This window comes from Mus pahari, chromosome 6 (genome assembly GCF_900095145.1).
Source record: "Mus pahari chromosome 6, PAHARI_EIJ_v1.1, whole genome shotgun sequence".
NCBI lineage: Eukaryota > Metazoa > Chordata > Mammalia > Rodentia > Muridae > Mus > Mus pahari.
The window spans coordinates 38,829,618-38,845,585 of NC_034595.1; the positions used below are offsets into that span (position 1 = coordinate 38,829,618).

The 15,968-nt window shown below is 45.6% G+C and overlaps 1 protein-coding gene across 1 annotated transcript in view; it reads left to right on the plus strand.

Moving 5' to 3' along the window:
- Window positions 1-7,690: 7,690 nt before the first annotated feature.
- The window catches only part of Acer2 (alkaline ceramidase 2), a 52,667-nt gene continuing 44,389 nt past the window's right edge, over window positions 7,691-15,968 (plus strand). Inside the window, exon 1 of the mRNA XM_021200999.2 lies at window positions 7,691-7,893. Within this exon, the coding sequence (XP_021056658.1) occupies window positions 7,786-7,893 (108 nt within the window). The 5' untranslated portion in view covers window positions 7,691-7,785. The remainder of the gene's footprint in view (window positions 7,894-15,968) is intronic.

A 15,968-nucleotide genomic window follows, 5' to 3' on the forward strand; every position in this document is an offset into this window, starting at 1 on the left:
TCAAGGATTTGCCTGAACTCTGATTTGCTTCATGAACTCTTTTTTTTCCCCCCAGTCAAAAATGCAGGCCAAAAAACAGCCCCACTTTGTGCCTTGACAGGGGAGAAAGGGGGCAATCAAAGCCCTGGTCCGTATCCAGTTGGCCACAACAACTGGGAGGTCAAGCCCTGCCCCATAGGTTTGAAAGTATGTCAGCTGGCCTCAAACTCACAGATATCTGTCTGGCTCTGCCTCTGCCTCTAACGTGCTGGGATTAAGAGCATTCACAACCGTGCCCGGACTTCAGGTTTTTGTTTTTGTTTTTTTGTTTGTTTGTTTTCAATTAATCCTGTTGCACTTTTTTTTTTTTTTTTTTTTTAAATGAGAGTCTCACCCTGTGGCTCTGCCTTGTCTGGAACGCATGATGAAGCCGACTTGGCTTCAGACTTGCAAGCCTCTCACCTTTGTATTCCTCATGCTGGGGGTTACACAGTACTTTTGTTACATCCAACTATTGAGTTGGGTTCTTTGGGGCTAAGAGCAGTCTTTTTATTGGTTTATAGTATCCATCACTTATATGGAGATACTTAAGAACTGCCTGCCAAATCTTTGCAAGCCAGGGCTAGTCAACAGCCCTCTATCCAGAAGCATTAGACAAAGCACACCAGAGCCATCCTATACCCTTCAAGTAGAAAAGCTTTCTGCTCCCCTCCCCCCAGCTGTTTTTTTGAGACAAGGTCTCCTGCAACCCAGGCTAGCCTCAGATTCACCGTGTAGACAAGGATGACCTCCTGCCTTCATCTCCCAAATATTGAGATGGCACATGTGTGATTCCATACCCAGTCTTATATGCTGCTGGCAGCAGAATCTCATGTGCTTGCCAAGGAGGCTTGCCAGGCAAGCATTCTACCAATTGAACTACATCCTTAACCTCAAAACCACTTATTTTTATCATTTATCCAGCCTTAACATTGTTTGTGATTTTTCAGCCCAGATTAGAGCCTGAAAATAAACACTTCTAGAGGCCATCAAGGGCTTGTTAGCAAATTAAGTAGCAGACACCTAGATGCAGTGTTTCCTGGCAAAGACTTGCTGCCTGCAAACCTGCAAACCCCACCTCCCTCTCCCTCTCCCCCTCCCCCTCCCTCTCCCCACCTCTCTCTCCTCCTCCTCCTCTTCTACCTTTTCTTTTTTGGTGCAGGGGCTAGAACCCAGGCCTTGTACATGATACAGATACACTTTACCACTGAGTTATAAACAGCCCTCTCCCTCATCTCTGAGTCTAGACTCTCAAATTGAAAGCAAGGAGTAAGGTATGGTAGTGCACGCTGTAACCCTGCCACCCATAAGGCAGAGGCAAGGGGATTATGAGCAAGTTATAGGTTTCATTGTGACATTTTCAACATATATGTTTTAATTATTTCTCTTGTTGCTGCAACCAAATGTCTGACAAAGGGTTATGTCGAGGAGAACGGGCTTATTTTAGTTCAAAGTTCCTAGAAACATAGTCCATCACAGAGGGAAGACATGGCACACTGGTCACATTGTGTCAGTGTCAGTGGGGAAGCTCTGAGAGGGGAAAGCCAGTGCTCACCTAGGCTTCACCCCCTTTGTCCAGCCTGGGACCACCCCAGCTGAGTGAAACGGTACCCTTCTTACACACTTCTTGGACATAGCCGAGAGTGGACTGGGGGACCGCCGGTGTATTTGTAGTGGGCGCTAGATGATCTGAAACATTCCCAGCTGTGGCTGCTGCTCGACTTATCCTGAGAAGAAATCACCAGCTTACACCAGGCAAGCAGAGGTGAACTCTGGCCAACAGGGAAAGGCAAAGAATTTCATCCTTAATCAGGCACTCCTTGCTCCGTCGGCTCAGGTGCTTACAGTTTTTGTTTTTCCCAGCAAAGATTCTGTGGTTTGATAAATTCTACTTGTGGGACAAGCTGAGCTGGACACTCCCCATTACACATTGGCTTAAGTAAATATTGCTGCACACTAAGTAAAAATGCAAGATACCGTGGGTGTGTTGGCTTACTTGCATGATGGCATCTCCAGAACCTGGTTTCATAGCTCTGGATCAGTGATTCATATTTAGACCAAAGGGAATGTTTTTTTTTTTTTTTTAAAAGATTTATTTATTTATTATATGTAAGTACACTGACTTCAGACACTCCAGAAGAGGGCATCAGATCTTGTTACGAGTGGTTGTGAGCCACCATATGGTTGCTGGGATTTGAACTCGGGACCTTTGGAAGAGCAGTCGGTGCTCTTACCTGCTGAGCCATCTCACTAGCCCGACCAAAGGGAATGTAATGGCCATTCCTGTTGGTCAATTTGACCGTATCTGGAATGAACTACAATCAGAATCGGAGGGCCCACCTGTGATCCAAATCTTGAGGCTGGAAGACGCAAGTTTCTGACCTGGATCTTGACATGGAGATCTTGAGGCATAGTGACCATGAAAAGCTTAGGCCCAGGCAAGGTAGTACAGGCCTTTAATCCCAGGAGACTAAGGCAAGGAAATCTCTGAGTTCAAGGTCAGCCTGGGCCATACCTTGTGCTGGAGACCTACATTAAGGACATGGGAAGAAGGAAGATTCACTCTTCTCACCTGCTTGCATTTACTTGCCAGCACATCTGTTGTAATGTACTTCTTTTTTTTTTTTTTAAAGATTTATTTATTATTGTATGTATGTACACTGTAGCTGTCTTCAGATGCACTAGAAGAGGGCATCAGATTTCATTACGGGTGGTTGTGAGCCACCATGTGGTTGCTGGGATTTGAACTCAGGACCTTTGAAAGAGCAGTCGGTGCTCTTAACCACTGAGCCATCTCTCTAGCCCTGTAATGTACTTCTACAGAAGACCAGCTGAAACAACTCGCCTTGTGGGACTGAGATTCTTGGACTTCCCATCCGCAGCTATCTATTGTTGAGTTAGTTGGACTCAAGACTATAAGTCACCACAACAAATTCCCTTACTATATAGAGGCTACCTAGAAGTTCTTTGACTCTAGAGAACCCTGGCTAGTACAGAAGTTGGTACCAGGATCTGGGGTGTTGCTGTGATAGGCCTGACCATGCTTTGGTTTGGAAGAGTATCTTGGGACTTTGGATTTGGAAAGTGAGTATTCTGTTAGCAGCCTTCAGATGTAGAACTCTCAGCTCCTCTTGCATCGTGCCTGCCTGGATGCTGCCATGTTCCTGACTTGATGATAATGGACTGAACCTCTGAACTTGTAAGCCAGCTACAATTAAATGCTGTCCTTATAAGAGTTGCCTTGGTCATGGTGTCTGTTCACAGCAGTAAAACCCTAACTCACCATAGAACGGAGAGCCAGAGCCAGGTTTAGTTCTTGTTGCTACACCCCCCAACAACACACACACACACACACAGAGAGAGAGAGAGAGAGAGAGAGAGAGAGAGAGAGAGAGAGAGAGAGAGAGAGAGAGAGTTTATATGATTGAGTATGAAACCATTGATTGCTGAAGGCACCATAGTATTTATTAGTAGACCCCAATCTCAGAGTCGCTTGCCTGACAATAGCTAGTGATATTGAATGAGATCATTATAGACATTGGGAAAGTGTTTTGATCAGAAAACGAAACGTAATAATCATCAGCAGACCAACACAGGTGTCACTGGAGACTTCTCTAACTTTAGTGTTCTCTACCACTCATCCACAGCCAGTGGCTCACACAGTGTGTAGTAAGAAGGCGTTAAGGAGATGAAAGCATTAAGGCAGAGAATGCTGGGCTGGTATATTGATGACTTCAAGCTGAAATCACTTGGGGCTCTGTTCTTTCTTTCTTTCTTTCTTTCTTTCTTTCTTTCTTTCTTTCTTTCTTTTTTTTTTTTTAAAGATTTATTTATTAGTACACTGTAGCTGTCTTCAGACACACCAGAAGAGGGCGTCAGATCTCATTACAGATGGTTGTGAGCCACCATGTGGTTGCTGGGATTTGAACTCAGGACCTTTGGAAGAGCAGTTGGTGCTCTTAACCACTGAGTCATCTCTCCAGCCTGAGGCTCTGTACTTTCATAGAACCAGTCAGCCTTTCCCCTATATGTAGCAAGTCGTAAGAATTCTTTGAGGGATAGCTAGGAATGTAGAAGGGAGTGTGTCTAACATGCTTGAGGTCCTAGATTCTATCCCCAGCACCACAGAAAGGAAAAAAAAAAGTAAAGTTTTGGTGGGAGAAGGCTGTCCCATGCATGCCAAGACCAGAACATTGCTTACAGTACTAGAGTCTGGTAATGTGAACTCAAATAAAGAAACGCTTTGCACAAGCTCCATCTTCTATTAGTGCCTTCATCCTTCTCTCTCTTATTTTTCTTAGTGGCAGCCCCTAGAGCAGTGGCTCTCAACCTTCCTAATGCTGTGACCTTTAATCCTTTAATACAGTTCCTCATAATGTGGCAATCCCCAACCATAAAATTATTTTCCTTGCTACATCATAACTGTAATTTTGCTACCGTTATGAGTCTCCATGTAAATATCTGATATGTGCATGGTCTTAGGTGACCTCTGTGGAAGGGTCACTAACTCTCAAAGGGGTTGCAACCCACAGGTTGAGAACCACAGCCCTATGTCCACGCCCTACATAAAGTTATCGATCTTGGGCTGGGAATGGTGGCTTATGTCTTTAATTCTAGTACTGGAGGCAGATCGCTATAAATTTAAGGCCATCAGACCTTGTTTTTAAAAGAAATATTATAGGCTGGGCATGGTGGTGCACGCCTTTAATCCCAGCACTTGGGAGGCAGAGGCAGGCGGATTTCTGAGTTCAAGGCCAGCCTGGTCTACAGAGTGAGTTCCAGGACAGCCAGGGCTACACAAACCCTGTCTCAAAAACAACAACAACAACAAAAATTATTACTGTAGCTTAATACAAAAATATCATTCTTTGAGCATTTCTTCAGGCTTCACCCTTGTGAAGACCCCTGGCCACATGTGAAATTGACAAAACTTTTATGTTTTTCTCTTGACAACCAATCAGCTTTTGTGTTGATTGGAATCCTAAATCTAGCCAGAGACCCTACATAAGAACCAAGAAGGTAAAAGGGCTTATTCTCTCTCACAGTGAAGGACTTTGATTTAAAACCTGAATTGTTTCTGACAATAAGTGCTCCAGGAGAGGGCTGGAGAGATGGCTCAGGGGTTTAGAGCACTGGCTGCTCTTCCAGAGGATTTGGGTTTAATCCCCAGCACCCACATGGCAGCTCACAACAGTCTAACTCCAGCTCCAGGGGCCCAGTGCCCTCTTCTGATCTCTATGGGCACTGCACACATGTAGTGGACAGGCAAACATGTAGGCAAACAAAACACCCACACACATAAAAATAAAGAAAAAAAATTAAAAATGTTGAGGACACTAGGGGCTGGAAAGAGATGAATCAGTGGTGAAGAGTTCCTGCCAGGCAATTATGATGCCAGGCAATTATGAAGAGCAGAATTCAGATCCCATGTAAGACACTGCTACATGTACAGTCACGCATCGGTGCATGACTGTAACCCAGCTCCAAGGAGAACTGAAGCAGAATCAGCCCTGGGGTCCACTGACTGCCAGTCTAGTCAAGACAATGCAAACCCAAAGTTCAGGAAGACTCTCTATCTAAAAGGTAAAGGCAGAGAGTGATAGAGCCTATACCTGGCGGCTGCTTTTAGACTCTCTGTGCATGAACAGGCTTGGGTAGCTTTCTCCATGAGTACTGTGTCCACTCATACAGACACCTTCACCTTTCCCCAGGATTCAGTCTTTTAAAAAGTATCGAGGACCCTGTATACCCTTTATTTATATGGGTCTATCATCAACATTTTTTACAACGCTAGGAATTTAAACTGGGGTATCTAATGCCTATGAATGTGTAAATTCTATTAGGTGTCCATATATCACACCGCAGCCTTTGGAAAACTACAATACACACTGATTTTAAAAAGAGAGAAGGAATCTGGATGTGGTGGTATGTGCCTATAAATTCTAACACTTTGGGGGCCAGCCTGGCCTCCATGAGACCCTGACTCAAAAAAAAAAATTAAAAATAAAAATATTGCATATGATAAATAACGTAACAGTACTAACAAGAAACATTTTGATCACGTGGACCACAAATTCAGAAAATTGTCACACATAGTAACTGTTTTATATCATATTGGATAGATAGAAATGGATAGTTTTTCTTCCTGGGATTACAAGCTTGCACCACTACTCCCAGCTTATTTTTTGCCTAAGCTATCGGGAGAAAAATATGATCACATGAGAAAGCAGTTCTCCTACTGGACCAGTTGGTGTTCAATATACAACAGTGGAGGAGCCATTACTGTGCAGGGAGCCCTTACAGTGCATTTTTTGTTTGTGGCTCTGGCCTGCTCTCTCCTGCTAGCCTGTAACTGACCCTAGAAGGAGCTCACAGTCTATGTTCTTCTCCTTGGGTTCCAGAAGACCTTCCGGTAGAACCGGCTCTAGAGATGGGAGAGGGGACAGAAGGTGGGATAATGAGGCCCCAGGAGTGGTTTGGCCTGTAAGGAAAAAAGCTGGATTTCCTAAACAGGAGGCGGAGACTGGCAGCTCCATGGAGACACTGGCTGTGTGGGTGTCTGAGACACACAGTTGCATTGCTTACAGGAGCTCCGGCCAAGGAGGTAAGGCAGACCTGCCTGAGCAAGGAGAACACAAACCAGTGGAGATTGCTGTCATCTCTGCCACTGTCCTTACCTGGAACTTCCCAAGCAGGAGGCCCTGAGTTGCCTCCGAAAAGAATAAAATGCTTTTTCTCCAAGACCTTACCTGCACTGCATAAAACTGACTTACATTTAGAAACTACAGAATAATTAACAGGTGCAAAACCACTACGAGCCGATAGGTCATCTGGCCTGAACTTGATCACTAGCTTTAACATTCACACTGGTGGAAAGGTTAATAGAACCCGCTGCCCGGGCTGCCACCGGGGACACCTAATGAATGACATATGAACGAACACTCTCTCAACAGTGCCCAGCTCATATACTATATGTACTATATACAACTATGTATGTAGTATGTTCTGCACTTGTGTGTTCTTACCTGCATCTTCTGTGGGTTGGTATGGCCGAAGGTTTCCCCAAGTCTTCTGTTACTCACAAACGACTAAACATTCAGTACTACAGAAACGCTCTCCTGCTGTGGGTGGCCCAGGATGCTTGGCAGGGTCCAGAAAACCTGTTGCTACAGCCTTTGAGAATCTTTTTACCCTAGCCAGCAACGAATTGGGTCTGGTAAAGCTGTTCTGCCTTCAAGAGGCACAAGAACATTCCTTAAGCATGAGACTTGGTGTCGGTAGCGCAGTGAAGAAAATTGCTGTGAACTCCCCCGGAGTCCAAAGGGATACGGGTCTCTCTGCGTTTTTCCTTATTTTACATTTTTACAAATGGTATGGACCGCTTTGGCGTTCTTTACACAACCTGGACGCACGCGGATAAGAGCGACTCTGAAGACCTTTGCCACCAACCACGGTGGAACAGGAGAGCTGGTGGCTGCGGTCCCGGCTTCCACCCCGGGCCCCCGTCCCACCCTACGGGGCCAGGGCCTGTCAGGTCCCGCCCCGGGTGGGCGTGGCTGCCGTGCTCCGGGACTCCGGGGGGCGGGGCCTGGGCGTGTCTGTCCAGGCGGTGGCAGGCGGGCACAGCTCCGCTTGGGAGGCCCGTGGGGAGGCGCCGTATCCGGAGGCTGTCCCGCACCGCATAAAGCCACAGACGCACAGTGTGCCTAGCAGCCGCTCGGGCTGGTCTCCGCTGCAGAGAAGCTGCTCCGATGCTCCAGAGCGGCCATGGGCGCCCCGCACTGGTGGGACCACCTGCGGGCTGGCAGTTCAGAGGTAGATTGGTGCGAGGACAACTACACCATCGTGCCTGCCATCGCCGAGTTCTACAACACGGTGCGGGACGCGGGGAGCGGCGGGGCAGGCGGGCGGAGGGAGGGAGCTGTCCCCGTGGCTGCAGCGCCTGGAAGCAGGCGGTGGATGACCGTGGACGTCCGAGGCAGAGTCACTCCACGCCCCCTTCTCCAGGCGCTTCTTCCAGCTCCATTTCTGCACTCCTCTCCGGTCCCTTTCCAGAGCTCCTCCAGTTCTTCCTGTCATTTTCTTCTTTATGGCTCTATTGTCTTGTTTGGCTCCTGTGGTCCGGGAGCCAAGGGTCCGCATCAACCCATTTTTCCAGTTTGGGTCATTTAGGGACGTGAGCTTACAGGGGCAGCTCCTTTTCTCCTGCCTAGGATCTTTGTGGCGTGACGCACCTGGGTCTCATTGTGCGGTTTTTGTTTTTTGTTTTTTTGGTTTTTTTTTTTTGCCCTGAGTACCTGTTTTGGGCTCCCTAGGAAAGGGGAGTCCGGGACACGTCCAGCCCACTCTCACAAGTCGGCAAGTCCTTTTCACTAAACTGTGACAATGTTGATCGAATTATTTTCGTCCAGAATCGAGTTACTTACTATGAGTTCTTTTTCTTGTTGCTTTTAGAGTCCAGTTTTGAGCCAGCTCCTGGTGGTGACTGTGAAATCTGGGAGTGATAACGGGTGGGTTTTCTGGACTTGCCTAGGTCCCTAGATATGGACAAGCAGAAATTTACAGAATTCCTGGGATTTTGGTCTTTGCGAGAGGGAAGGGTTGTCCCTAGGAGAGGAAATGTTTCCGCTTTTTTCCCCTAACCCATCGCTCAGGACTCTGGTACCCAATGTGACTTTGCATGGTCATTTTTCTGGCTTATCTTTTTTTGCCGTTCAAACAGAGAAAACAGGAACTCTTTGAGTCATTATGAGTTTGAGATTGTTATTTAGGATTTTTTTTTCCCTTTCGGATTTCTGGATGCTGTCAGCAAGAGTCAGGCATTATTGCCTGGATAGACCTCTAGTCCCTTTTATGCCCCTGTCCTTTACTTTTGATCCCCCAACTCCCGTTTTTGTTTGTATTGCTCTTGTATTCCCATGGCGAAAAGATGAGGCTATTGAGCAGTGAGCTGTCACGCCCATGTGCTGCTAGGTCTTCGACTATGACCCAGTATTCTCCACCGTGCCTCATCCAGTGCTTAAAATGCATGGTTGTCCTCCACACCAGCACACCCACTTCTTAGTTGCTCAAGGAAACCAGACTTTTGACATTCAGAGACACAGGGAAAGATCTAGTTAGTGGAAGTGGCCACACTTTCCCTATTATCCAACCTGGTGGGGTATTTATGCTGCTCTCAACATAGACAGGCACCAACAGAAGAGGCTGGAGCGGGGCAGCTGGGGTAACTGAGGAGATCCACCAGCAGGAACAAGTGGAGAACCGCTGAGAAACGCTAAAGGTTTCACCAGAGTCAAGGAATGACAGGGTGATGGCAGGATCTTGCACACCCCTGGCAGTCTCCTGTGGTGTGTGAGAGCTCTCAGCCAGGGTCGGCCCAGTCAAAAAGTCCTCCAAAGCTCATGCATAGTTGCTCTGAGCCAGTCTTGAAAAGCCCCCAGGGCTGGAGAAGGGGAAGAGTGGACACCCCTTCCCTTTCCTTCTTCCCTCCTCCTTGCTCCCCTCCCTCCTACCGCCTCCCCTTAACCTTTCTCTTTCTGACAAGGTTCTTCCTGTATAGCCCAGGCTGGGATTAAACTTGAGGTCCTCCTATCTTGGCTTTTCAAACAGCCTGGCTGCCTCTTCATTTCAGTCTAATCCCACTGGAACTGTGTGCAGTGAGTACAAAACAGTGTTGTGTAAAGGAGCCATAGTGTTTGTGGCTGCTTGAGCTAGCCCATCTACCTGGCAAACTTTTTCCTTGAGATTAATAAGCCACCACATTTTCTCTGGAATGTGGAGAAGGGTCACAGAGAAATAGCCGGTCAGCTGGGTGGTGAGCGTAAGCCCCCACAAACCCATTTCCTCTCACTGTGGCTCTGCTAATCTGCTGATGCTACTACAGAACTTTCCTGGGCCTTTTTCTCTCTTATGCGCAGAGAAGGTCAATGAGTTGTTGATGATACACATCTCCTAGAGTCCTCATAACAAGATAGCAGGTTTCACTATTCATTTGCTAATTTGTTTTGAGACAGGGTCTCGCACCACATAGCTCTGGCTGGCCTGGCTCTCACTATGTAGACCAGGCTGGCCTCAAATTCATAGAGGTCTGCCTGCCTCTGCCTCCAGAGTGCTAAAATTAAAGGCATGCACAACCTTGCTCATCTCATTTAAGACAGGGTCTCCTTATCTTCCAGGCTGGACCTGAACTCACTTTGTAGGCCTGTAGTATGTAGCCCACACTGCCCTCAAAGGTATCAAGGTTTCAGTGTGTACTACCATGCCTGGCTTGATTATCTATGTTGTAAGGAACTGATAATTATTATCAATTTTGAGAAAAAAAGTTAAAGGAGTTGAGAAAAAAAAATAAAACAATTAACAATTAAAGCAGGAGATAGTGGGGGCGGGATCTAGAATCTTCTTAATGAGCCTTACAGGGTAAGAGGTGGTTACTGCAACTTCAGTAACTACTGGCTACACTTGGCTGTTTGCTGTGTCTTGCGGACATTGGGTACTTTACCATCATTTTCCATGTATGCATTAGATAAAGGAGGGCAACAAGGACCATTTAGTTTATATTACTTGCCAAAGTCATGAAAATGACAGAGATGGAGTTAGAACTTAGCCTTTTTGACTCTGCCAAGAGTTCTCTTGTAACTGTAAGCATCCAATATTTGTGTGCCTACCATAATATATACTGTTCAATCAGTGCTTAACTTAAACTACCTATACTGGAACTTTCTTATTTTCAGAATAACATGCATTTGCTTAATTAAAAACAAAAACAGGGGCTGCAGAGATGGCTCAGCAGTTAAGAGCACCGACTGCTCTTCCGAAGGTTCTGAGTTCAACTCTCAGCAACCACATGGTGGTGGCTCACAACTGTAAGGAAATCTGGTTGAACATGACTCTATAGCTGGTTTTGACCCAAACTTGTAGAGTAAGACACTGGGCAGTTTATTTTTGGCATATTTAAGTACAGTGCAGTTTATAAAAATTTTCCTGTAACACAATCTCATGTGCATAAGGAGACATAATTACATAGAAACTCCTCTCAATGTACATGTCACTTCTTCCATGCAGGTGGGTTCCACAGATAGGCTGCAGGTCTTATCTGAAGGGCTAGAGGAGGATCTGGTACGCTCTTGGTCATGTAGAATAGATAGCTCAGGGGTCATCTGGGCCATTGGCTCCCTCTGGTCCTGGCTGCAGGAACTTCGGGGAGCCCCTGGGCACACAGATAGCACAAGGGTCACCTTGGCTACTAGCCACCCCATTCCTAGCTTTCTAGGTGGAAAACAGGTTTTGCATCTCTTCCATTGATGAGACAACTCTATATGTTTAACATTCCTGGATTCCCTAGTGCCTATCTGTGAGGGCAAAGACCTCTGTGCTCCCAATAGTCATACTGGCTGTATAGAGTGATGGATGTCTTGGTAACATCTGGGCAGTGCTCCCTATAACGGATTGGCCATGTTTCACTTAGCTAGTTAAGTCCTTCCTAATGAAGATCTGGGGATGGTTTTGGGTGCTTGATAGATTTCATTTTGGCTTTTAAAGAGAGATTCAGAGAATGTTCACACATCTGCAGATAGTTTTTTTTTTTTTTTCCATCAATGGGACGCAAGACAAGCACTCTACTTCTGAGCTATATGCCTAGCTCACATAGAAGTGCTTTGCAACTGTCGATTCTCATTGGAGGATTGTTACGTTGAGGAGAATATTTGCTGTTTTTGTTTGTTTGTTTGTTTCTGTCTTTATTTTCAGACATAGTTTTACCAGTCAGGAACCCTGACTGGCCTGGAACCTGCTAATATAAAACATCCTGACCTAAAACTTTCAATGATCCTCCTGCCTCTGCCTCTAAAATTCTGGGATTGCAAGCATGTAACACCTGCCCAGGCCAACGTGTTCAGTTATTTGTTATTTATTTACTTTATTTTGATTTTTCAAAACCCCACAAAATCTCATGTAGCTCAAACTCCCTATGTAGCTAAGGATGGCATTACATACCTGGTGCTCTTTCCTCTGCTCCAAAAGTGCTGGAAATATAGGCATGGGTGGTCATGCCTGGCTTGAAAATGTTCACTGTAAGCCGGGCGTGGTGGCGCATGCCTTTAATCCCAGCACTTGGGAGGCAGAGGCAGGCGGATTTCTGAGTTCGAGGCCAGCCTGGTCTACAGAATGAGTTCCAGGACAGCCAGGACTACACAGAGAAACCCTGTCTCGAAAACAAAACAAAACAAAACAAAAAAAGAAAATGTTCACTGTAAATGTTGATTACTATTGCCACCTGGTCTACTAAAGAGAGAACACAGCTTCCTTCCACTCTCTCACTGTGGCCCGAGGCCCTCTTATCATCCTTGGCTTCAGACAAGAACGAGCGTCTCTCTTCCAAGGAGTCATCACCTAAACCTAACGTGGTAGCACACACCTTCATTCCTAACTCTCAGGAGGCAGACGCAGGCAAGTTTCTGAGAGGTCTAAGCTAGCCTGCTCTAAATAGCACCGTTGCAGGGCAGCCGAGGCTAGCTACATTGTTTCAGGAAACAAAAAGAACTTAACTCCTTCCGGTCACTTGTAGGTCTAGGATACTATTTTTTTCTACATAGAACCTTCCCTGGGTTGAATGATGTAGGTTTGTTTGTTTTGCTTTTTAAGACAGAGTCTCACGTTATACCCCAAGGTGGCCTAGAACTGGCTTTGTAACTCAGACTGGCTTTGGACTCACAAAAATCCTGCCTCAGCATCCCAAGGGCTGAGCTTACGGGTGTGAGCCAACATGTCTGGCTCCTACCACATAGGCTGCTTCGGAGAAAAGGAGAGCCTGCTTTGTGATCACTGGGTCTGGCCTTTGAAGGCTCTGTTGCTGGCCAGTGACTTGGAAAACAGAAATTAATAGGCACAGAAAAAAATGAAATACGTGCATAAAATCAGCCTCTTATCTCCTACTCTGTACTCAACTATCACAAAAAGGAAAGCTAAGCTTTCTTTCTGTGTTCAAGTTTGGGTCTCCCTATCTGATGGACAGAATATGCCGGGCTGGAGGCCTGCCCAAGCATTTGCTGCTGTGCGCCTGTCACAGAAACCAGATCTGGAAATAGTCGCTGGTCATTGGGGTTCATGATAGTGGCACACACAAGCTGCTGAGTTGTTGTTAGACGACTGCATTGAGGTGTGCATTGTGGGACTGGTATCTGAATAAACTTATCCTAAGTATTTTGCTTGAAATTTTAAATTATTTTTAAAAACTTTTTTTGTTGTTTTTTTGTTTGTTTGTTTGTTTTTTGTTTGGTTGGTTTTTGGTTTTTGGTTTTTCGAGACAGGGTTTCTCTGTGTAGTCCTGGCTGTCCTGGAACTCACTCTGTAGACCAGTCTGGCCTCGAACTCAGAAATCTGCCTGGCTCTGCCTCCCAAGTGCTGAGATTAAAGGCATGCACCACCACTGCCTGACTTTAAAAACATTTCTATTTGCTTATTTTAATTTCTTTACGTTTCCTTTTATGTGTATGGATGTTTGCTTCCATGTGTGTACACATGTGTGTGCAGTGACCGTGGAGACCAGAAGAGGGACTCTCTCTCTCTCTCTCTCTCTCTCTCTCTCTCTCTCTCTCTCTCTCTCTCTCTCTCTCTCTCTCTCTCTCTCTCTCTCTCCCTCCCTCCCTCCCTCCCTCCCTCCCTCGCTCCCTCTTTCTGTGTGTGTGTCTGTGTCTGTGTGTGCGCGTCTGCGATTGTGTACTTGTGGAAGTCAAAGTGCAGCTTGTGGGAGTCAGTTCTCTCCTTCTACCATTTGGGTTTAGGGATACAATTCAGGTCCTTGGGTGTGACATCAAACATCTCTCCTGCCCAATTTTCTTGATTTTTTTACAACTGGAAGTCCTGTGCCCTGGAAGACCCACTGAGTTCCTGGCAAACCAGGATATTTGACTACCCCACAGGCAGGAGTGGGACTGGGCAGTGGAGGACTAGGGATCCTGCACACAATGGGAATGCACTTAGCATCCTGGGCTGCTCCTGAACCTATGCTCAGCAAGGCCCCCACTCATGCCTTTTGTTCAGACTCCCCCATTCCACAGGAAAGGCTCATTCTAATGCACAAGGACGAGCAAGAGCACAGTGTGTTCTTGAGATGATTTTGAAACAAATGCTGGGTAGGAATCCCCAGAATAAGGAACTCTTAAAGGAAACAATTAATGCATTTTGAAGTTGTGGTTTAAAAATGTCTGTAGTGAGAGAGCAAATCAAATCTTCAAGGGATAACCCAGAAATGAACTTAAAACAAGCTTCCTTTGTCTGAACTGTCCTACGACTTTAGAGACCCAAATCGTTTTGAAGGAGAGCTCGTTTCTCAGTAGAGATGGAGCCACAGAGTCTGTCTTTAGCCGTAACTCATTTGTCTTTCCGTATTTATTTTGGTATTCCTTCCTCTTTTTGTTTTGAGAACGGTCACCCTCTAATTTGGGCTTTTCCTTTCCATATATTGATGTCTTTAAAAGGAATAGTCGTAACCATCAAGCCTTGGCAGATAGGCTCAGAAGTTTAAAAAAAATGTGATTTTTGGTGTTAGTTTGGAGCATATATCAAAATAGAGCTTGGAGTGGCGCTTATATGTGAACTTAAAAATAATGCAGAATTGTGGGAAATGCCTTTAATTCCAGCATTTAGAAGACTGAAGCAGGAGATTGCTGTGGTTTGAGACTAGCCCAGGCTACTCCTACACTATGAAACCCTTCTTAAAAGCTTAACAAATAATAAATAATAATACAGGTGTAGTAATGAACTCAGGCCTTCATGAATATCACATGAACACGTTTATGTGTGTCAGCAGTATTCCTTGCCTGCGGGAATATGAATCTACAGAGTCATGTAATGGACAGCTTGCCAGTCATAGTTGCACTTGGCAGAAGCAAGGGATATTAATAGGCATTCAGTCGACAAAGATACACTGGAGTAAAGGTTAAGATGTGTGATAGATAGCTGTGGGCATGTTGTAATGTACCTGTAATTGCAGTGCTTGGTAGGTGAGAGTGAGAGGACAGGAGTTTAAGGTCATCCATCCTTGATTACCTAAGTTCAAGGCCAGCCTGAGCTACCTGAGATCCTACCACAAACAACCAAGCACCCCCCACAAGTGAGTTATGTTTCCCAGCATTCTAAAAGAGACTCTAAGTTGCTGTTCTTTCCCTCCAAAAATAGCTAAAAAACAAACAAACAAACAAAAAAACACAAACAAAACCCATCACAGTGTGATGGCATTCCCAGTTCTTAGGTATCATATGTGAATGGCCAAGTTGGAGGTGAACCCTGGGTGGGACAGTGGGGAGAGCCTGCTGACTGGCTAGCTCTGGGTCATTGCTGCTTTGGAATCTTTCTGGGTCCTCATGTCCCCTTAAAGCAAGCGATCACTTGGAAGACTTTCCAGCCTAACCCTGAAAGATTGCTGGCTGGCTCTTTAAATGGCTGTGCTCATAGCATGAACAGCAATCTGTGTGTATGCAATAGGTAATCTCTTGTCCCATTCCACCTTAGTTTTTTTTTTTTTTTTTTTTTCCACGTGCTGGGGATTGAACCCAGGGCCCTATGCATGCAAAGCAACTGCTATACCATTAAGCTATACCCCAGTTCCCACTTGCTTCTTTCCCCTTTTAAACATAATGTTTTGGGTTTTTTTGGGGGGGGTTGTTTTGTTTTGGTTTTGCTTTTAGTTTTTGGTTTTTCGAGACAGGGTTTCTCTTTATAGCTTTGGCTGTCCTGGAACTCACTCTGTAGACCAGGCTGGTCTCGAACTCAGAAATCCATCTGCCTCTGCCTCCCAAGTGCTGGGATTAAAGCTTCTTGGTTTTCTTGTGTTTTGCAAAATGTATCTTGGGTATTCTGAGTTTCTGGGCTAATATCCGCTTATCAGTGAGTGCATATCTAGTGACTTCTTTTGTGATTGGGTTACCTCACTAAGGATGATATTCTCCAGATAC